This window comes from Nomascus leucogenys, chromosome 23 (assembly GCF_006542625.1).
Source record: "Nomascus leucogenys isolate Asia chromosome 23, Asia_NLE_v1, whole genome shotgun sequence".
Taxonomy (NCBI): Eukaryota; Metazoa; Chordata; class Mammalia; order Primates; family Hylobatidae; genus Nomascus; species Nomascus leucogenys.
The window spans coordinates 34,037,013-34,057,779 of record NC_044403.1 but is presented as its reverse complement, the minus strand read 5'-3'; the positions used below and the strand labels follow the sequence as shown (position 1 = coordinate 34,057,779).

The following is a 20,767-nucleotide window of genomic DNA, read 5'->3' as shown; positions in this document are numbered from 1 at the left end:
TGGCCAGCAATGCCCTGCACTAACTGGTAGCTGAGAGTCCAGACAGTGGGTGTGGGACAGAAAGCAGAGAACTGCATGTTAGAGGAAGTGGCAGCATTTGGTGGGGTGGGGTGTGCCTGAGCACAGAGCTGAAAAGGGCCTGGCCAGGCAGGATGTGGCCCAGGGACCTGTTGGAATGAACAGCCAAGTGTTAAGGTGTTGAAACACTTGGCCCCCATTCTGATGGCAGCAGGGAACCTCGGCAGCATTTTAACAGGGGAAAGGCCTGGTCTAGGGCAGGGGCTATTGCTGGGCTGGGTTGAGAGGATGGGGATGGCTCCCAGCCAGGTGAAGGAGTCAAGTAGACAGGCAGGATGTGTGTCATGGAGTGGCCCCTCCTAGCAGTCCACAGGGCAGCTGGGTGGTGGGTCCTGGCCAGAAGCTGGCAGTGGCTGGGTTCCCACAGGAGCATGCTGCTGAGGGAGGGAGACAGTGGATGTTATCTAGGAGGGTCACAGAGACATGACCCAGCACTGGCCTAGTGACCTGGTGCAGGACTCAGCTCCTGAGCTTCCCTCGTCCCTACGAAGGGAAGGAAGACACCCATTTTCACTGCTGGTGTCCTGGCTGCAAGAGCTGAGGGGAGTGCTGGCTAGAGTCCAGGGAAGGCAAGAGCTGAATGGGAGAAAGGTGATGCCAATAGGGCTGCAGGCAGGAGAGGCGCAGGCCTGGGGGACCAGGGTGGACAGTAGGAGACAAGGTCAGCGATGGGGGCTGCAGCTCAGTATGTGGCACACCCCAGCGGCCTCAGCCCAGTGGTGGGCAGCTGGGTGGGGGGCTCTGTAGGCCTCTGGGGTCTGGGAAGAGATCCCCATGCCATGCTTTCCTGACCATCAGGCTCAGGGTCTGGGTCCACTCTTCAGTACCACCGGGGTCTGGCTGGGGGAGCCCCACCTGCTGATGAGGGCCTGTCTCCCTGTATCGCTGGCTAGGTTGGGGCAGGTCTGCCCCATGATACCATGAAAGGGACACTTGCTGGCTCTTAAGTGTCTTTAATAGTTTCAGTTTGTGGCCCTTCCCCCTAACCCTGGTGACTCTGTCCCAGCAAGCAGTCAGTAGAGGTCCCCTGTGTTCAGCGGGGGCCTGGAGATGTCGGACCTGTGAGGGAAGGGCCACTCTCCCCTTGTATCCTGTCGGGGAGAAGCTGGGTCATTCCTGTGGATTCTGCCCTGCCCCCCACCTCCCCTGCTTGTGCCACCTCTGGTACCTCTGGTGGCTGCTAGGTGGAAGCTGCAGCAAGGGGGTCCCAAGTGCAGGGCCTCTGGGTGCTACACATCTCACAGCCAGGGCGGCTTGGGGCATTGATGAAGGTGCAGGAAGGACAGGGCCAGCTGGGCTAGGGGAATAGAGACGGCTGTTGCTTCCCTGCTCTTTCCAATGCCCATGGCTGTCCTGGCCTTCCCTGCCCAGTCCTGTGCCTACCTGGAGAGAACTGGGCAGGCTGGAGGCAGCTGGCTGGGGGCCTGGGGGTAGCCCCAATGATGGGGTAAACAAGCGTCCAAGTTCCCCGTCCATCTTCTGGGGGCGCTGAGGGCTAGGTCCTGTGGCTGAGGGGGTGGAGCTCAGGACTGTGGGGCTGTACCCCACCTCCCACACCCCACCCCCATTGAGGACTGACCTGGGGCTTCTCGAGGAGCTGACAGCAAGTAGAGGAAAGCAGGGTCCCCATCCTGCTGAACCCCATAGGAGGCAAGGCTGCGCTCAGGCACACACAGGCACCGTCCGATGACCCAGCGTTGCACGGCTGGCGGGAAACCAAGCTCTGAGAACACCTGCGGCCAGAGCATCAGGGCAGGTGATGTCACCTAGGCTCCCCTGCCCCTCGCAGGGCTCCCTAGACCCTGTGCCCACCTGCTCCTGGAGAGCCGCAACAGTGCAGTGGGGGTGGACCTGCAGGATAACGTGCACAGAGGATGCGGTGGATGCGGCAGAGGCAGCGTCTTCAAGTGTGACCTGCAGCCTGTGCCAGAATGTGTGTTGAGGGATGGATGGAGGACCTGGGAGGGTCACGAGGACAGGGTGAAGAAGAAGCCCCAGGCCTCACCTGATGGGGCCAGGTGGGAAGCAGGCCTCCTGAAGCTGCACGCTGAGGGCCACACGATGCTGGGCCAGGATTGCTGCCGCTTGGGCTGCCCCCTTCTCATCTCCACCTGCAATAGCCCGGGCCAGGCTCCCTGCCAGCTCTTCTGCAGGGCAAGGAAAGGACAGCTGTCACCGCTGGGGATGTCTGCTATTCCCTCAACCCCCTAACCCCCCCACCCCCACACCTGTACCTCTCTCCATCAAGTTTCCAGAGCTCCTAGGAAGATCTGCCTCAGGTTGAGGGGCCTTGAGTGTGGGGGCTTCCGGGGGACTGGGCAGGGAGACAGGGCATGCTTCTGGGCCCAGGGCTGGTGGTGAGTTGCTGCTGCTGCCTAAAGGTAAGATATGGGTATGCTGTGCTGTGGCCTCTGGCCTCTGGGCCCTTGGTTTTCCAGGACCTTTGCCTTCTCCCTCACCTCAACCCATGCCAGGGCCCTGCCTCAGGCCACACTTCAAGCCACACCTTCTCCCAGCCTTGGCTCTGGCAAGCCCCTCAGAGGCCCCTGCCAGACTTCTGTTACTGCTGGAGCTGCACTTAGTTCGTCTTGGGAATTAGAGCCCTTTCAAACCCTTTTGTGCCTGGCTAGGCCACCTCTCTTGGCCCTTTCTGCCAGCCAGGGATGCCTCACAGCAGAACCAAAGCAGGCCCTCAGTGGCCCTGCAGTCAGGGTGGCCTCTTGGAGCCCTTGGGGACCTCCCCTCTCCAGGCTCCCTGACGCACACTTGGGCTGGCAGCACTCCAGACAAGCCACTGCCCTGGGTGTCTTCAGAGCTGGGCACCCTGCTGACTCCCCTTACCCCACCGTGTGAGGCCCAGCCCACTGCAATGGGGGGTCCCCACCCAGTGCTAACACAGCTCCTGTGATGACCTCAGGCCCACTGTATTCATACTGTCTCCCTACTAGGATAAGCAGGGCCTTCCATGCACCCAGCACTGGCCCTGGCCCGGCCGCGGCCCCCACTGAACCTCAAGGATCACTTGCACATGCTCACCTCAGGGTTTTTTTTTGTTTTCTGCTTCCTTGGTCACATGGTTCATGCCATGACCTTCAAATTTCACTCCGGTGTCGCCTCAATGAGGCCTTCCCTGACACCAGTTTTTTTGTTGTTGTTGTTTTGGTTTTTTTTTTTTGAGATGGAGTTTCACTCGTTGCCAAGGCTGGAGTGCAATGGTGTGATCTCGGCTCACCGCAACCTCCGCCTCCTGGGTTCAGGTGATTCTCCTGCCTCAGCCTCCTGAGTAGCTGGGATTACAGGCATGCACCACCACGCCTGGCTAATTTTTGTACTTTTAGTAGAGACAGGATTTCTCCATGTTGGTCAGACTGGTCTTGAACTCCCGACCTCAGGTGATCTGCCTGCCTCGGCTTCCCAAAGTGCTGGGATTAACAGGCGTGAGCCACTGCACCTGGCCCAGGCTACTGTTTTAAACAGCAATCCTCCCAGCTCCACCATTCTCATTTCCACACCATCTAACAGACTTTCTTTTTTAAAAAACTCTACAGTAATTTTATTATTATTATTATTATTTTTTTTTTTTTTTGGAGACAGGATCTCGCTGTCACCCAGGCTGGAATGCAGTGGCACGATCACAGCTCACTGCAGCCTAGAACCCCTGGGCTCAAGTGATCCTCCCATCTCAACCTCCCGAATAGCTGGGATTACAGGCAGACACCACTACACTCAGCTAATTTTTTTTTTTTTTTTTTTTTGTGAGATGGAGTCTCGCTCTGTCACCCAGGCTGGAGTGCAATGGCATGATCTCGGCTCACTGCAAGTTCCGCCTCCCGGGTTCACGCCATTCGCCTGCCTCAGCCTCCTATGGGTCCCCGCCACCACGCCCGGCTTTTTTTTTTTTTTTTTTTTTTTTTTAGTAGAGTCGGGGTTTCACCGTGTTAGCCAGGATGGTCTCGATCTCCTGACCTCATGATCCACCCGTATCGGCCTCCCAAAGTGCTGTGATTACAGGTGTGAGCCACCGTGCCCGGCCCACTCAGCTAATTGCCCAGCCCTGTGCTTATTTTATATGTCTGCCTCCCCCCCTCTAAAAATGCAAGCTCCAGTAGGATGAGGATTGGGGGTTTTGTTCATGCCAAAGGAGTACCTGGGACAGAGCAGCTGCTGAACACATATGCTTGGTGAATGACTGACTAAAGAGAGCCTAGCTCCTTTTATAAACACTGAGTTGCTTGAGCCTCTCTTACATCACTGTCTCGCTGTCTTCCTAGCCCTCTGGCAGCTCTGCTTATCTCGTTTGTGGGCTGCCCTCTATCTGGGAGCCCCATACTACCTAGTCCTTCATGTTTCTCAGTCTCAACTGCTAACTCTTCTAACTCTTCCATTTAAGCAGCCATGTGAGCCAGGGGCAGTGGCTCACGCCCATAACCTCAGCTCCTTAGGCTGAAGCAGGAGGATCACCTTAGCCCAGGAGTTCAAGGCTGCAGTGAGTTAGGATCACACTACTGCACTCCAGTCTGGGTGATAGAGGGAGGCTTTGTCTGCAAAAATCCTCCCAAGCAGCCATAAAACTCAGCTAATAACATCTTTTTTTTTTTTTTTTTTTTTTTTTTGAGATGGAGGTCTTGCTCTGTCACCAAGGCTGGAGTGCAGTGGCGAGATCTCGGCTCACTGCAACCTCTACCTCCGGGTTCAAGTGATTCTCCTGCCTCAGCCTCCCCAAGTAGCTGGGACTACAGGCACACACCACCATGCCTGGCTAATTTTTGTATTTTTAGTAGAGACGGTTTCGCCATGTTGACCAGGCTGGTCTCGAACTACTCACCTCAGGTGATCCACCCACCTTGGCCTCCCAAAGTGCTGGGATTACAGGCGTGAGCCACCCACCCAGCCACTAATACCATCTTCTAAGCCTCTCTGGAAAGACTCTTCTCCCCAACCCTATCTGCACCAACCCTTGCCACTGCAGAACTCTGTCTTAAGCAGTAGGTATCTGAGTCTGTCACTCTCCCATTCCTGTCACTCTCCTGCTGCTCTTGGGATGATGTCTTCTCACACAGGTCCTGACCCTGCCTGCTCTGCCTCTTCATGCTTGCCTCTCATGCTTCCTGAGGGTTAAGGAAGTGCAGGCTGAGGTTCCAGGGCTTCCTGGTGGAAGCTGCAACTTGTGCTGGCTGGGGCCTCGGAGGGTGTAGGAGACTGACTCCAGGAGCCACTCCAAGTACTCCGAGCCACTCCAAGTACTCCAAGCTACTCCAGACTCCACCTACTCCCTCCTGGGAGCCTTCCCAGACATCTAGCAGTGGGGAAGGTGGATCCAACTTCCCCAACCAGGACTGGGGGGCCAAGGCTATTCCAAATGAGTATCCATTACAGGGCACTGACCATTCTGTCCTTCCACGGTGGCACCTCGGACTAGGACTGCCCACCGCTGAGCTTCCTGAGGGTTGAGGAAGTGCAGGCTGAGGGTTCCAGGCCCTCCTGGTGGAGGTTGTAGCTCGTGCTGGGTGGGGCCTCGGATGGTGTAGGAGACTGACTCCAGGGGCCACTCCAAATTAACCTGAGAAGAGGGAGAGTCCAGGCTCAGGGCGTCCCCCCGCCCTACATCGCACGATGAGCAAAGAAATACAAGGTAACATTTACAGGCCATTTACACGGTCCTAAGCCCTGTACGCCTATCACCAAATCCTCACAATAGTCCTGTAAAGTAGGTCCAAGTAGGTCCCAGCATCAACCCCATTTCACGGACGAGAAAACAGAAGCAAAGAAACATAACTGCTTAAGGGCACTCAGGTGGCAAGCGGAGGGGCCTGGCTTTGGGCTCCATGCCCTGCCCGGGCCAAGAGGACTGACCGCGCGCCCTCCGCCCCCACTCACCGCCCCGGGTCCCGCGCCCAGCAGCTCCAGCCGGAAGCGCCCAGGCCGCTCAGGGTCCGCGCTCAGCTGCAGCCTCCGCAGCTGTGCCTCGGTGTCTAGGCCGGCGCCCAGCGGCCTCACCGCGGCGTGCACAGCCAAGAGCACTGCGGCCGAGCCCAAGTCCGAGGCCGCCGCCGCCCCGCCCGCTGGCGGCGCCATCTCCGGTCCGGCCGGGTCCCGGCCCTCCGAGCACGCTTCCGTGGGATCGGGCCGCTGAGCGCCTCCGCCGGTCGGAAACTGGCGCCGCGAGCCTGGGGTTCCGGGCGCGCCCAGAGCGTCGGGCCTGGGACGGCGCCGAGTGGTGCACTCTGGCCAAGCCTGCCCCACTGGCTTTGCCCACAGATGGACACAGCCCGAGGGTGTCCGGACACCGGCTGGGCGAGGCTGGCGGCGTGTACGAGGCTGGGAGCAGGGCGGCGGAGGCGCTCACGTTAGAGCTGGTCTTTGGGGGCGAAGGGTCAGGGACCGAAGCACCGGCCACAACTGAAGGCGGACGCGGCCTCTTCGCCCCAGGGGCTCGGCGGACGTAGATGCAGCCGGCAAGCGACTATCCCAGCACCTGGCGGCACCTGGACATCGCTCCCGGGACCTCCAATGGGCTGCCACCTTCGCCCGCGGACCGCAGCCCCCGCCACGCCCACACGTCGCACTAGGTTGGCCCGCGCCTCTCTGGTTACGGGGTCGATCCCCCTAGGGGGCGGAGCTAAAGAGGCCACGGCCAAATGAGCGCTGGGAGTAGGCGGGTTAGTACGGCGAGAAGAGTGACAGACAGGCTCCAAAACCAGTAGACGTAGAAGGCAGAACTGAGTGGCGGGTAAGGCAACCGATGGCTATTTGAGCTCTCGATCTAGGAGACTGGAGCGGGCCATTCAGAGGCGCGGGGCCGGGCCTGGCGGACGCTTGTTGTTGTCCGGCCGGGGGAGGCGGAGGTCGCTCGCTCGCTCGCTCGGCTCGCTGACTCGCCGGGGCGCTCTGTGGCGGTCGGCGGCAGGTCGGTCGCGAGAGCGGGCTCTGTGCAGGGGGGCGAGGCTATGTCGCGGTGGCAGCCCGGATGGGCCGGCAGGGCCGGGAGTAACGGGACGTCGCCGCGGAGCTTCTTCCCCCGGATACAGTGCGGCCCGAGCGGAGGCCGCGGCGCCGCCCTCCGATCTTGAGGAGCCCGCGTTGCGCGGAGCCCGCCCCAGCCTGCGCACCGGCACCGACGCGGAGCGACCCAGCCCAGCCAGACCCGGCCCGGCCCGATCTAACCCAGCCAGGCAGGTGGGTGTCCGCCCTGCGCCGCGCGCCGTCTCGGGCCTTCGGAACCACAGCCCCCAGCAGGCCTCGCGCGGCGCGCTGCCTCCTGGGATTTGTAGTTCCACCGCGGCTCGGCTGGTGCCCGACCCGGCCCCGGCAGGCGCTGCCTGGCGACTCTGCAGCGCCCCAGCGGGGCCGAGGGACCGCCCTCCTAGGCGTCTGGAGAAACTAGGCGCTTTTTCCGGGTAGAGTGGAGGAACTTGTAGTTTTCCTCTCCCCCGGCCAGAAAGCAGCCAAAACGAAAGAGCGCCCGCCCAGGTGACCGCAGGGCCCGGAGCCCTAGGTGTCCTAGTTCCTAACCGGGATGCAGCCTCTTACCCTGGCTGAGGAGCCCAGCCAGCCTGAGGGAGACTGCAGGAGTCATGTCCCGTTGCGCACTCAAGAGTTACCCCCATGGTGGCTGGAGCTCTTTTTTCGGGGGTGGGGGTGGGGATGGGGAATGGGAATGTTGAGCAACAAACTCAGCCAGCAGCCCCAGGGTGAGCAGGGTCCCCGGTGGTCCTAGCCTAGTCCCAGAACTCGCGTGTTCTGCAGGAGGTGTGGCTGGCCTGGAGCCTGGACTTGCCACCCTCAGGTAAAACAGGATCTCTGTCACCTCTCCTGGCCGGGCAGAGAGGGGAGCTCCTGATGTGCAGCCTGGACAGAGGCCAGACTCAGCTTGTTCCCAGAGGCTCCACTTAATGGGTAGGAGGGCTGAAGGCAGGGCCCCAAGGGGCCAGATAGATACCCATGGTCTGGTCTCTCACTCCCCAGGCAACACTAGCCCCTCTGGAGCACGGAGCTCCTTCCCCAAGGACATGAAGCTGTTGGAGAACTCGAGCTTTGAAGCCATCAACTCACAGCTGACTGTGGAGACCGGAGATGCCCACATCATCGGCAGGTGAGGCAGGCCGGGGGTCTGGCATCTTGGAGGTCACACTGCCCCGCCCTTCAGTGGAACCTGGGGGAAGCATGCTTCATAGTCCTCCCTGCATCCTATAGGATTGAGAGCTACTCGTGTAAGATGGCAGGAGACGACAAACACATGTTCAAGCAGTTCTGCCAGGAGGGCCAGCCCCACGTGCTGGAGGCACTCTCTCCACCCCAGACTTCAGGCCTCAGCCCCAGCAGGTGAGCCATGGTAGGGCCTACCTGGGGCTGGGGGTTGAGGGGAGGTGATGGGCCCAGCTAATGGTTCTGTCTGTGCAGACTCAGCAAAAGCCAAGGCGGCGAGGACGAGGGCCCCCTCAGTGACAAGTGCAGCCGCAAGACCCTCTTCTACCTGATTGCCACGCTCAATGAGTCCTTCAGGCCTGACTATGACTTCAGCACGGCCCGCAGCCATGAGTTCAGCCGGGAGCCCAGCCTTAGCTGGGTGAGGGTCAGGTGGAGGGAAGGGACCCACAGCCACCCCACTGTCCTTCCCCACTTTTGGTAGCCCTGGGCTCCTGTCACCCTGACTGTGACCTGCCCTAGGTGGTGAATGCAGTCAACTGCAGTCTGTTCTCAGCTGTGCGGGAGGACTTCAAGGCCCTGAAACCACAGCTGTGGAACGCGGTGGACGAGGAGATCTGCCTGACTGAATGTGACATCTACAGGTGGGCCGGCATCCCTGCAGGTGGGCCCCCAGGTATGTGTGGCACATGGCACCTCACACCACCTGTCACCCGGTACTCCCCAGCTATAACCCAGACTTGGACTCGGATCCTTTCGGGGAGGATGGTAGCCTCTGGTCCTTCAACTACTTCTTCTACAACAAGCGGCTCAAGCGAATCGTCTTCTTTAGCTGCCGTTCCATCAGGTGGGCACCACCCGCCTCCTCCCCCACCTCCCTGTTGGGCCGATACAGCTTCCCCAGCTGTGCCATATCCACCCAGCTTTGTCCTCCCTGAACATCCTTCCTGGGGCCAGCAGCAGGCCTGGGTAGGGGGTCCTAAAGCTGGTTTCCCTGCCTCCCCTCAGTGGCTCCACCTACACACCCTCAGAGGCAGGCAACGAGCTGGACATGGAGCTGGGGGAGGAGGAGGTGGAGGAAGAAAGCAGAAGCGGAGGCAGTGGGGCCGAGGAGACCAGCACCATGGAGGAGGACAGGTGTGTGATGGGGACCATGACCCGGGTCCCTGAAGCCAGGAGTGGGTACAACAGGGTGGGGGCCTCCTCTACTTGGTCTAAGTGGTGGCTCCTGAAGGCCCACTGTGTGCCAACCTCCGCCCAGGGTCCCAGTGATCTGTATTTGATGAGGAGGAGCCGAGGCCCCAGCTTCATCCAGCTTCAACCAATGCCTGGACCTGCCCACCTGAGAGGCCCCTGGGGCCTCCCCAGCTGCTGGCCAGACCCTGGCGCTGCCACAGTCCTGGCATTGCCCGAGGCCATACCTGCCTAGCCCTTTGGCTCCATCCTGTGGATGCCCACTCACCCGTCAGACTCCTGCTGCCCGTGCTGTGGCCGGACTTGGCAGCAGGGGGCCTGGTGGGAAGAGCGACTGCCCTGCCCAAATGAACTGCCACAGCAGGGACAGCTGGACCACAGAGTTTATTTTTGTATTTCTACTGGGCCTGCACACTCCAGCCCAAAGGGTCTGTGGCCAGAGGCCCCGCAAGCAGGCCCCAGCGTCACCGGCTCTGGTCTTGGGCCGGCCCCTGGTGCCCACCTGTACCCCCACCTCGCCCATTTGGCCGCGTGCACTGAGTGTCACTTTGCTGCAGCTCATTTCTTTCCAATAAAAGTTTCTGTGACTTGGTGTGGACCTGGATGCGGTGTGGGGGCGGGGCCTGCGGTGTGGGAGTGGCCGGCGGCATCTGGTATCCTAGCAACTGCCGCTGCCCGCCGTGACCACTAAGTCCTGGGAGCTGTTGGGCTCTGGGACCGCAGTTGCTGAAATGGAGGCAGAGGCGTGGGAGGCACGTGGGAACCTAGTTCTGGACTCGGACCTGTATGATGCAGATGGCTATGATGTCCCGGACCCTGGGCTGCTCACCGAAAAGAATGGTGAGGGGGCCTGGCCTCGCCCCCCAGGCATCCCGCTAGGAAGTGGGTCTCACTCGGGCTTGGGTTCCATCCCCTGGAACGAAACTCCCCTGGGCAGTGCCTGGCAGGGCAGGGCCCCTGGAGGAGGGCTCCCCATAACCGTCAGGGTCGGGGACCTGGGGCTGTAGGTGGCAGAACTTCCAGTTCCCGCCCGCAGAGTTGACTTTCACGGAGCCGTCGCAGGTCCTGCCCTTTTTGACCAGCAGCCAACAGTGGCAAAGCCTGACCCCGCGCGCGCGCGCCCGCCAACTGTGGCTGCTTCTGCGCACCAGCCTCCAGGAGGTCGTGGAAAAGGTGCGGTGTGCCCGTCCTGCGCCTCCAGGCCTCTTTCCGGATCTGGCCCTTCCCTTAGAGGTCCCCTAGGCCAGAGCAGCCCCAACCTTTGATTGCGGGCCCGCCCACCCTGACCCACAGGAGAAGAGAGCCGAACTGCGCGTGGCGCGCCTGACGCATGGGCTGGAACCACTGCGCCGCCTGGAGGTGGCAGCCGGGCTGCGCTCGGTGGCGCAGGACCCGGTGGGTGGACGCTTCGTGGTGCTGGACGGCGCCGGCCGCCTGCACCTTCACAAGGAAGACGGCTGGGCACAGGAGACGCTGCTGGCGCCTGTCGGGCTTACGGGGCTGGTGACCGTGCTGGGCCCGCTGGGTGCCGTGGGCCGTTTTGTAGGCTGGGGCCCCGCAGGGCTGGCCATCCTGAGGCCCAACCTCAGCCTGCTGTGGCTGAGCGAGCAGGGGGTGGGCAGGGCCCCGGGTTGGGCGCCCACCTGCTGCCTGCCGGTTCCTGACCTCAGGCTGCTGCTCGTTGCGGAGATGGACAGCAGCCTGGCGCTCTGGCAGTTCCGCTCAGGTGGTCGCCGCCTGGTGCTGCGAGGGTCACCACTGCACCCGCCCCCGAGCCCAACGGGCAGGCTTATGCGTCTGGCTGTGGCGCCGGTTCCTCCCCACCACGTCCTGCGCTGCTTCGCGGCCTATGGCTCGGCCGTGCTCACTTTCGATCTGCATGCCTGGACTCTCCTAGATGTGCGCCGGGATTTGCACAAAACGTGAGGGAGATCCCCCTAGGGAGGGCCAGGCATGTAGGGGCTCACGGCCCTCACACACAAGGCGATGTTAAGTCCGTTGGGCTTCTCCCATTCCCCACCTGTAGCACCATCTCGGACCTGGCTTACTGCGAGGAAGTAGAGGCAATGGTGACAGCTTCCCGAGACAGCACCGTGAAGGTGTGGGAGGCTGACTGGCAGATCCGGATGGTGTTCGTGGGCCACACAGGTGCTCTGAGTTCTCTGCACCCCGAGCCTCGGCCCTTTGCCTCCAGCCGCTCTAGGCTGTCCAGCATCTCTGCAGCTCTGGCCAGACCTTGCTGCACTGACTGCCACACAGGCTGAAGGCTCCCCTACCTTCGGTCAGCCAAGTGACCTGCACCCCTCCCACAGGCCCGGTGACGGCTATGGCTGTGCTCCCGAACACGAACCTGGTGGTGTCGGCCTCGCAGGACGGGACGCTACGCACCTGGGACCTGCAGGCGGCGGCGCAGGTGGGCGAGGTAGCGCTGGGCTTCTGGGGCCAGGACAAGCTGTCCCGGCGCGTGGGCCGTCTGCTGGCGCCGGTGCGCCCGGGCTGGCCGGTGCTGTCCCTGTGCGCGAGCAGCATGCAGCTGTGGCGCGTACGCGAGCTCTACTCGCCGTTGGCGCAACTGCCCGCCAAGGTGCTCCACGTGCAGGTGGCGCCCGCGTTGCCCGTGCCCGCGCACCAGTCGCTGCCTATGCGCCTCGTGTGCGCGTGCGCTGATGGCTCGGTCTACCTCCTGTCGGCTGCCACCGGGCGCATAGTGAGCTCACTGCTGCTGGAGCCGGAGGACTGCGCGGCAGCCGTGGCCTACTGCCTGCCGCGCGAGGCGCTGTGGCTGCTGACCAGGGCCGGGCACCTGGTCCGCGCCAACGCAGCACGCTGCCCCATGAGCGTGCTGCACCGCGTGTGCCCGCCGCCGCCCCCTGCGCCGCAGCCTTGCTGTCTGCACCTGTACAGCCACCTCACGGATCTCGGAGGCGCCTTCTCCTCCTGGGAGGTCGTGCGCCAGCACTGGGGCGAGTTGCGCTGCAGCGCTGTGGCCTGCGCCTGGAAGAACAAGAACCGGTGGGTGCGGGAGCCGGCGAGGGTCTGGCGGGCGGAAGGAGCGGCAGGGTCCGCGCCAACAGGCTCGTCCCACTCGCAGGTACCTGCCAGTGGTGGGGCACACGGACGGCACGCTGTCGGTGCTGGAGTGGCTCTCGTCGAAGACTGTCTTCCAAACGGAGGCGCACAGCCCGGGCCCGGTTGTCGCCATCGCATCCACCTGGAACAGCATTGTGTCTTCGGGTCAGTAGCTCCCCTGCCAAAGGCCAGGCCGCCACAGAGCCCCCTCCCCTCCGACAAGGCCCAGCCAGATTCCGCTGCCCACAGGTGGGGACCTGACGGTGAAGATGTGGCGCGTCTTCCCCTACGCCGAGGAGAGCCTGAGCCTGCTGCGCACCTTCTCCTGCTGCTACCCGGCCGTGGTGCTCTGTGCTCTAGGCAGACGCGTCACCGTGGGCTTTGAAGACCCAGACAGCGCTACCTACGGCCTGGTGCAGTTTGGCCTGGGCGACAGTCCGCGATTAGACCACCGGCCCCAGGACGACCCCACGGACCACATCACTGGTGAGGGGGCAGCACGGGTGAAGCCCAGCCACCGCCCGGCTCCGGTTCCTGACCCTGAACGCTGCCCCCAGGCCTGTGCTGCTGCCCTGCGCTCAAGCTGTATGCCTGCTCCAGCCTGGACTGCACCATTCGCATCTGGACCGCTGAGAACCGCCTTCTGCGGTAGGGTGGGAGGTGGGGAGGGCTGGGGTCTCCTACCTCTGCCCCTCACCAGAGCCCAGTGGCTGGACTGAGTGGAGAAGGCCTTGTCCTGCTGAGCCTCGGTTGCCCTGGGTGCCTCTCCAGGCTCCTGCAGCTGAATGGTGCCCCTCAGGCCCTGGCTTTCTGCAGCAACAGTGGAGACCTGGTGCTGGCACTGGGATCCCGCCTCTGCCTGGTGTCCCATAGGCTCTACCTGCCTACATCCTACCTAGTTGAGGTGTGTGGTGAGGACAGAGTGAGCAAGGTGGGCCCCCCCTTGCCCACCTTGGGGGGCAGACCCGGGTTCTCCCAGCCAGGGGATACAGGCTCCTTCCCCTATTCAGAAGATGTGCCAGAAGGCCCCAGACGTGGTGGACGACCCTCCGCTGCCACTGATGAGCCAGGAGTCACTGACTTCCGCCCAACTGCAGAGGCTCACCAACCTCCATGGGGCAGCCGGCCTCAGGTCCCATGCAGGCCTGCTCAGCCCTCCCACAGGCCCTCCTTTCCCACCCTGGGTGGGAGCCTGGCAGTGTGGGGCCCTCTGGAGTTGATGCAAGCCTGCCTGAGCCCTGGCACACCCATTTGGGGTTGGTCTTTGTCCCAGCCTCTGCCCCAGCCCACTGGCAGGCCACCCAGCATCCCACCTGTGCCTGTCCCTGTTTGCAGCAAGGCCTTGTCTCTCATCCATCGTCGGAGAGCAACATCTCAGCACCTGGTGCCGAAGGAGGTGGGGTGGGTCCTCCTTAGCCCGCCCTGCCCAGGTTCAGGCCCCAGCCCTCAGCCCTGGGGCAGGCCTGGGATCCCCGTGGTTGCCCGGGCAGCACATAGCAAGGCTCAAGGAAGAGCAGGCTGATCCCTGAACCCTGACTCAGGACTTGGACGCCCTAGTGGCTCGGGACCGAGACCTTCAGCAGTTGAGGCTGGGGCTAGTGGTCCCGGCAGCCCGGCCCCCACCCTCCTGGCAGCAGCGCCAGGAAGGCTTTGACAATTACCTCCGTCTGATCTACGGCTCTGGCCTGCTGGTAGGTGTAGGACCTCTCCCAGCCCAGCCCTGACCCTGGCCCCTCCTCTCCACCCACCCCTCCCACCTGGTCTCTGATAGTCTGTCTGCTCCTGCTACCCTCCCAGGGCATGCAGTCTGGAAGGGAGTCCCAGCAGTGGAGCGCCAGGACCCTCACAGTGGAGAGAGAGACCCAGGATGTGTGTGCCCTACCCCAAGCTGCCCACCGTCTTGCCCGGGCTGAGGTCAGCACTGCAGCCCAAACAGTGCCAACAGCCCTGTCCCCATGGGACCTGGGGGCCCTGGGCCAGCACTTCTCCCAGCCTCCCCGAGTCACAGTGCCGATCCCACCCACCCACCGTAGGGTGCACAGCAAGGCATCCCAGGTGAGGCTTCCCACCCTCACACATGCCTGCTGGGCCCCTCTGCCACCCTGTGACTCCTCCTGTGCTGCAGCTTCTGGCCCGCTCCTCACTGAGCCACTACCTGGGCATCAGTCTGGATCTGCAGCTCCGAGGGAGGACAACCATGGCCCTGGACCTGCCATCCTCCCACTTGCAGTGCAGGGTGAGGGACCCAGGCAGGTGGGGTACCACCTACTGAGGGGCAGAGCTGCAGGGGTGCTGGGGGCTGTGTTATTCTGAGCCCCCATTCCATCCCCCAGATCCCACTGCTGCCAAAGAGACGGTCCAAGGAACCTCTCTCTAGCCTCAGAGGCTTCTTTCCTGCCACCGTACAGCCCCACAAGGTGAGGCCCCCTCCCAGCTCCTGCAAAGCCACTCCTCTCCAGGCGTCACTCTTGTGCCTGCCATCTCCCCTTTGCTACAAATCTTTGTGTCCAAATCTGACCCAAGGGCCATGCCCACCTACAACCAGAGGGCCAGGCTGCAGCCTCCCACGCACCCCTCACCCCTCACCCTTCACCCTCTATCTAGCCCTGTTCCAGTACAGCTGTGTTTGTGGCCACAGGCTCCTTGCTTCTCTGGGAGCTGACATCAGGCAAAGCCAGGCCCCTCAGCCGGTTATGCCACACACCCCTTTCCCCCATGGAGGTGCTGGGAGGGCAGGTCCCCTAGGGACTTTTCCTGTAAGATCAGAGTCCCTGCCCTTTAGAGGAGCAAAGGCAAGGGAACCTGGCCCTTTAGAATCCACTGTCTTCCCACCCTCATGTACACCAGGTGCCCAGGCAGGCCTCAGCCCCTCCCCCAGCATATGCCTGGCACTGTCACCTGCCCAGGTGGTTACTGACTCTTTGGACCTGGGTGCCACCATCGTGCTCTTCGTTGCCCTCTCTCCAAGCTCCTTCCTTCCTCCCTGGCCCCTGTGCTGCTTTTAGACTTTCTTGTCCCAGGGCTGGGGCTAAGTCCTGTGAGGAGCTTGCGGGGTGTCAGGGCCCCTAGAAGCCAGCACTTCCCCAGGTTTCCCTTCTCGTTTGTCAGAGCTGATGCTCACTGAGGGCCTCGCCCCTGGTATCTCAGGGTTCTCCTGCCATCTGTGTTGAGAGTGGGGGTTGCCAGCTCAGCCAGCTCTCGGAGGCCTGGCAGGCAGAGCTGGACTGGCGGCTGAGGGGCTCTGAGAGGTTATACAGGTGACCAAGGGTGGTATCCAGGCTGGGCAAATCCAGGTTCCCAGCATTCCCTGCTGTGCCCACCTCCAGCACTGCCTGAGGCCCATCTGCTTCCCTGGCTATGTGCCAAACTCTGTGGTGCTACAGCAGATGTGGCTAAATGCGGAGGTCAGCAGCCTCGGATCCCTGACTCAGCTCGCCTCCCAGAGAAAGCTCAAGGCAAGGGGCAAGGCTGGGGGTTTTGCTGGCAGGGGAGGGCTCTGCTGTCCTTGCAACCCATCAGGCACCATCTCTTGCCCCTCTGCAGCCAGGGGCAAGCCAGGATGCCCTGTGGTTGTGGCGCCCCAGGCCATCCCAAGCCCAGTGGCAGAGGAAGCTGCTCCAGTGGATGGGGGAGAAGCCTGGGGAGGAGGCGGAGGAAGACCAGAAGAAAGAGGAGGAGGAGGAGGAAGACGAGAAGCTGGACCGGGCCTCAGCTTCCCTGAGCCCACACTCCAACCAGCAGCTGGATTCCTGGGAACTGGAGGATCAGGTAGAGGCTCAGGCAGAGCCCCCAGGCCACGGGACGTGGGCTCACACTGAGACCCAGACAGGTGGGACCTGCAGCTGCTGTTGCTCCCCTAGAGTGCTGTGGACTGGACCCAGGAGCCCCGGCAGCACACCTGCGAGGCTGCCAGGACCCACCCTCATCCCTGGCACCGTCATGGGAGTTTGCTCTTGGATGAGCATTATGGGCATCTGCCCAAGTTTCTGCATTTCTTCATCCACCAGACCTGGTTCAAAAAGTTATTCCCCATCTTCAGCCTGCAGGTTGGAGGGAATTGGGGATGCCTGAGAAGCATGGGTTAGGGTGAGGGACAGGGGAGAAGGTAGGGGCTGGCTTGGGTGTGACATGGGGGCGGGGCCTCAGCACGCTACCCTGCAGGTGTACCCGGAGGCGGGCACGATGGAGGGCCTGGCCTCGCTGTTGGTGGCCCTGCTGGAGGAGACCATGTGGGTCGACCGTGTGCACATCCTGCGGGTGCTACTGAGACTGCTGCCCAACATGAGCAGTGATCTCCAAGGCCAGCTGCAGGGCCTGCTCGTACACTTGCTCAACCTGGACCAGCCCCCTCGCCTCCAGGTGTGCCCCTTGTCCTGCCCCCAGTTTTCCTCCCCGCCCACCGGCCCTCAGCAACCACATCCCCCCGCCCGCCTGCCTTAGGACCAGACGCAGAAGAAGTTCGTGATGCTGGCACTGCAGCTGCTCCTGGCCTGCTCCCTGGAGTCCCGGGATGTGGTGCTGGAGCTCATGTCCTACTTCCTCTACTCCCCGGTGCACTGCCGGTGAGTCGCGCTCCGGCCCAGCCCTCCCTGCCACTGGGAAAGCCTCTGGACAAGCCACATGCATCTGTCCCAGGCCAGAGCTCAAGAAGCTGCTGCACAGGCTGGGCCTTCAGGACCCGGAAGGCTTCCTGTTCAAGGAGATGATGACCTGGGTCCAGGGCCCAGACCTGGAGTCCAAGGCCGGCCTGCGCACTCGCTGCTGCCAGAAACTGGAGGACATGATCCAGCAGCTTCAGGTTGGGCCGGCGGGGGCCGGGGGGGCCTTGGGAACCCTGTTGCCTTCTCTGGTTTTCTGCAAGTTCTGGGGTCAAAGCCAGCTGAGGCCACGGGCTCCTCCTGGCCTTGCCCAGTCCTGGGCCTCCAGCCTCCCTGCCCTGAGCATCTCTGGGGATTTCCCTGTGCAGGTGGAAGTCAACAGGGGGTGTCTAGCCCGAACCAGGGACAGCCCTGGGACCTCCTTGTCAGGGGAGGGGCAGCCCCTGCCTTGGGCTGAGGGTCGCGCAGAAGGGAGTTTCAGTGGCCATGTGGATGCTTGAGGAGCCAGGGTGCTTGGCCATGGGTCACCTCCTGACAGATGGAAAGTTCGCAGCCACTGTCTGCAGCCAAGTTGCTGGTGGTGCTGCCCAAGGTCTCCCAGACCTCAGCACTTTCCTCTCCTCCCAAGGAGACCCAGTCGCAGACGTCAGTGGTCTCTGGGGCACCCACGCGCGCCTCTGTGATACCCTCGGGCACCTCCCGGTCGCCCTCCAGCATCTTCGGGAGGCTGTCGCGCGTCTCAGAGGTGCCTGTGATGGTGGTCTCATCTGCGGAGCTGCACTCTTTAGCCCCGGAGCTCCAGCCCCAGCGGACGCTGGCACCCACACGCAGCTGGGGGACCCGCCAGCTCCGTCTCGGAGTGCTCTCCGAGACGCTGAAGAACTTCTGCCCGGAGGCCGAGGCCCGCCTGCACCCTGCCGGGCCTGCTCAGCTGCCCGGAGAGCCGCCGCCGCTGGAGGAGACCGACTGGTCACACTCGCAGCTGCTGGACTTGGGCCCCATCGATGCGCTCAACTTCTTCTGTGAGCAGCTGCGGGCGCGGCAGCGGAGCTCGCTCCAGGAGGAGGCTGCGCACCCACATCCGCACCCACCAGTGCCCGACACGGTGGCGCCGGTGCCCAACATGGTGGTGCCACCTCCACGGGAGCACTGGTGCGCGGGGCCTGCGCCGGCGGGGCCTGCGTGGGGCGGCCAAGCGTGGGGCTGGGCCAGCTGAACCCTCCTCTTCGCCTCCAGGTACCACCCCATCTTCCGGCTGCAGGAGGCCAAGGCGCAAAGGTCCGCAAGGTCCGCGAAGAGACTGAGGGGTGAGTGGGGCCAGGGGTGGAGACTGGGCCCGCACCCCACCCCAGCCCCCGGGCCTCACAAGCCTCCGCCCGCCCCCAGGCCCGATGCCGTCCCGGCTCTGTGCCGGCCGCACCCTGGACGGCCCCATCCGGACGCTGAAGCTGCCGCTGCCGCGTGTGGAACCTCAGCCTTTCCCCCTGGACTGGCCCACGCCCCCGCGCCCGCTGCCCCCGCGGCTCCTGCAGCCCGCCCTGCAGCGCTACTTTCTGCCAGAGGACGCGGACCCTGACACCTACAGCTGACCGGGCTGGTGGCCTCAGCCCGCCTGGCTCCGGGGCCTGTCGTTGGTGTTTGGCCAAGGCCTGCATCGGAATAAAGTCCAGACAATTTCTGTCTGCAGGATGCCGCCTGCTTTGAGGGCCCTGGGGTACTCGGGGCGTGCGGCCTCAGCCCACAGCGGCGGCGGGAGGCAGGAGCCGGAGGCCTGGCGGAGGTGGCCGTCGTGGGCACCAGCGTTCCCGGAGGGGTGGCCGGCCTAGGGCAGAGGAGACCCATAGCGGGGCACCATCCGCTAGGCACTGAGCAAACGTTTCCTGGTCACGTACTAGGTGTTGAGATGCGGGCTGACCCTAGAGAACGCGCCCTGGGCCAGCCCACAGTCTGGTGTGGAGGGGTGTCCGGGAGGGCCTGGGCGGTCACGGGACGAGCCTTCCAGGTCGATGCAGGTGAGACCAGGAGTTTGCGGACCTTGCTTTCGTTACTTTTATTCTGGAAAAGAGAAGAATTGACAAAGGCACCAGGAGCTTTTTTCTGAGCGGCAACGAAGAGGATCCTCTGACCCCTTTAGCCTGAAAGCCGCCAGGGGAGGGGCTTGGTCTGGAAGGGCTCGGCCTCTGGGCCGGGCTCCCCTGCCCTGTGTGGCCTGGCAGGGCGCAAGACCTGTGCACAGAGCTCTTGGGGCGGCTCTGGGGGAAATCCCCGGTTTTTACACCTGTCTTTTGTGTTGTCTGAGCAGTGATTTCCCTTCTGTATTTCTAGCCTCTGACTTTACTAGTTTCTTCTCGATGGCTCTGGTTAGAATCGCTCCTCCACACCTTCCCTGTCACCCCAAACTGTGCGGTGGCTCTTGTTATGGGGCCACCAAATGGCTGCTCTTTCCCAGGCCGGTGCTTGACACGGTGGTGCCACCATCCCAAGAGCATGGGTGTGCAGGACCATGTGGGACAGCCCAGTTGCTGGGCCCAGCTGAACCTGCCTCTTCACTTCCAGGCACTACCGCATCCTCCCACTGCAGACGGCCGAGGTTCACAAGTGTGCGATGAGGCTGAGGGCTGAGTCTGTCACTAGAGGACTTGACACCTTTTATAAAAAATGAGTAAACCTAGATACCTCGATCAGTGTCTAGCAATGCCAAGGCCCTCTGATTTTTGGTCAGGACACAGAAAGATAGCAGGGCACTGGGGGGATCTGAGGGACTGCACATGACCTACAATCAGACAAGGTAGGTCAGAGGATTTCTTTATGGCTTTTTTTTTTTTTTTTTTTTTGAGATGGAGTTTCGGTCTTGCTGCCCAGGCTGGAGTGCAATGGCGTGATCTTGGCTCACTGCAACCTCCGCCTCCCGGATTCAAGCAACCCTCCTTCCTCAGCCTCCTGAGTAGCTGGGATTACAGGCATGTGCCACCACGCCCGGCTAATTTTGTATTTTTAGTAGAGATGGGGTTTCATCACGTTGACCAGGCTGGTCTCGAACTCCTGACCTCAGGTGATCCACCTGCCTCAGCCTCTCAAAGTGCTGGGATTACAAGCGTGAGCCACTGTGCCTGGCCTTCTTTATGGCTATCTCTAAGACAGCAAAGGCAGGGGAAAAGTCCTGCCTTGGGGAGAAAAAGGAGGGTGGGAAAAGGTCAAAGAGAGAGATTCTGTTGTCTGAGTCTTGCCTCTGAGGCCTAAGTGCCCCAACATTATAACAAAGGATATGGGAGTTATAAGCCAGGAACTGTGGATGAAAACCAATAGACAGATATCATAATATCACACCCACACATCAGGCAAGAGACTCGTTCCTTAAAAATTATCTAGTTTAGGCCGGGCGCGGTGACTCACACTTGTAATCCTAGCACTTTGGGAGGCGGAGGCGGGCGGATCACGAGGTCAGGAGATCGAGACCACGGTGAAACCCCGTCTCTACTAAAAATACAAAAAATTAGCCGGGCGTGGTGGCGGGCGCCTGTAGTCCCAGCTACTCGGAGAGGCTGAGGCAGGAGAATGGCGTGAACCCGGCAGGCGGAGCTTGCAGTGAGCCGAGATTGCGCCACTGCACTCCAGCCTGGGTGACAGAGCGAGACTCCGTCTCAAAAAAAAAAAAGAAAAAAGAGAAAAACTTTCTGTGGTGT

General features: G+C 62.1%; 3 protein-coding genes across 7 annotated transcripts; 2 read left to right on the top strand and 1 right to left on the bottom strand.

Moving 5' to 3' along the window:
- Nucleotides 1-4: 4 nt before the first annotated feature.
- SHARPIN (SHANK associated RH domain interactor) lies at nt 5-6,455 on the bottom strand. Of its 5 annotated transcripts, none has more exons than XM_030804459.1 (9): nt 5,956-6,455; nt 5,464-5,638; nt 2,313-2,453; nt 2,084-2,225; nt 1,891-1,999; nt 1,658-1,811; nt 1,462-1,586; nt 1,247-1,375; nt 5-455 (listed from the first exon to the last, which is right to left on the bottom strand). In XM_030804459.1, the coding sequence occupies exons 1-8, from the start codon at nt 6,151-6,153 to the stop codon at nt 1,259-1,261; spliced, it is 1,161 nt and encodes a 386-aa protein (XP_030660319.1). In that variant the 5' UTR covers nt 6,154-6,455; the 3' UTR covers nt 5-455; nt 1,247-1,258. The 5 variants fall into 5 exon arrangements, with proteins under 5 accessions (XP_030660319.1, XP_030660320.1, XP_030660318.1 ...); XM_030804460.1 differs by having other exon boundaries at nt 5-452; XM_030804458.1 differs by lacking the exon at nt 5-455 and adding an exon at nt 1,016-1,169.
- A 406-nt stretch (nt 6,456-6,861) lies between these two features.
- MAF1 (MAF1 homolog, negative regulator of RNA polymerase III) lies at nt 6,862-10,007 on the top strand. Its single transcript, XM_003281144.3, has 8 exons — nt 6,862-7,254; nt 8,044-8,170; nt 8,272-8,400; nt 8,479-8,644; nt 8,746-8,867; nt 8,951-9,070; nt 9,232-9,360; nt 9,485-10,007. Exons 2-8 carry the CDS (start codon nt 8,088-8,090, stop codon nt 9,504-9,506), a joined length of 771 nt encoding a protein of 256 aa, XP_003281192.1. The 5' UTR covers nt 6,862-7,254; nt 8,044-8,087; the 3' UTR covers nt 9,507-10,007.
- An 85-nt stretch (nt 10,008-10,092) lies between these two features.
- On the top strand, nt 10,093-19,735 carry WDR97 (WD repeat domain 97). The gene is made up of 24 exons (XM_030804464.1): nt 10,093-10,257; nt 10,454-10,590; nt 10,711-11,339; nt 11,444-11,565; nt 11,730-12,429; nt 12,509-12,651; nt 12,736-12,972; nt 13,044-13,134; nt 13,258-13,390; nt 13,497-13,618; nt 13,822-13,882; nt 14,028-14,177; nt 14,284-14,541; nt 14,612-14,722; nt 14,820-14,903; nt 15,813-15,890; nt 16,030-16,254; nt 16,347-16,532; nt 16,648-16,845; nt 16,927-17,048; nt 17,122-17,284; nt 17,713-18,236; nt 18,321-18,391; nt 18,471-19,735. The coding sequence occupies exons 1-24, from the start codon at nt 10,149-10,151 to the stop codon at nt 18,671-18,673; spliced, it is 4,857 nt and encodes a 1,618-aa protein (XP_030660324.1). The 5' UTR covers nt 10,093-10,148; the 3' UTR covers nt 18,674-19,735.
- Nucleotides 19,736-20,767: the final 1,032 nt, after the last annotated feature.

What these genes read in the sequence shown, in the direction of transcription:
- SHARPIN (XM_030804459.1), bottom strand. Translation starts at nt 6,153, where the DNA reads ATGGCGCCGCCAGCGGGCGGGGCGGCGGCGGCCTCGGACTTGGGCTCG. An exon ending in TGGAAACTTGATGGAGAGAG is followed by an intron (nt 2,226 to 2,312) that starts GTACAGGTGTGG and finishes CTTGCCCTGCAG; the next exon opens with AAGAGCTGGCAGGGAGCCTG. An exon ending in GCCTGCCCAGTTCTCTCCAG is followed by an intron (nt 1,376 to 1,461) that starts GTAGGCACAGGA and finishes CTATTCCCCTAG; the next exon opens with CCCAGCTGGCCCTGTCCTTC.
- MAF1 (XM_003281144.3), top strand. Translation starts at nt 8,088, where the DNA reads ATGAAGCTGTTGGAGAACTCGAGCTTTGAAGCCATCAACTCACAGCTG. An exon ending in GATGCCCACATCATCGGCAG is followed by an intron (nt 8,171 to 8,271) that starts GTGAGGCAGGCC and finishes TGCATCCTATAG; the next exon opens with GATTGAGAGCTACTCGTGTA. An exon ending in GGGAGCCCAGCCTTAGCTGG is followed by an intron (nt 8,645 to 8,745) that starts GTGAGGGTCAGG and finishes GACCTGCCCTAG; the next exon opens with GTGGTGAATGCAGTCAACTG.
- WDR97 (XM_030804464.1), top strand. Translation starts at nt 10,149, where the DNA reads ATGGAGGCAGAGGCGTGGGAGGCACGTGGGAACCTAGTTCTGGACTCG. An exon ending in GCTGCTCACCGAAAAGAATG is followed by an intron (nt 10,258 to 10,453) that starts GTGAGGGGGCCT and finishes TCCCGCCCGCAG; the next exon opens with AGTTGACTTTCACGGAGCCG. An exon ending in TCCCCATCTTCAGCCTGCAG is followed by an intron (nt 16,533 to 16,647) that starts GTTGGAGGGAAT and finishes GCTACCCTGCAG; the next exon opens with GTGTACCCGGAGGCGGGCAC.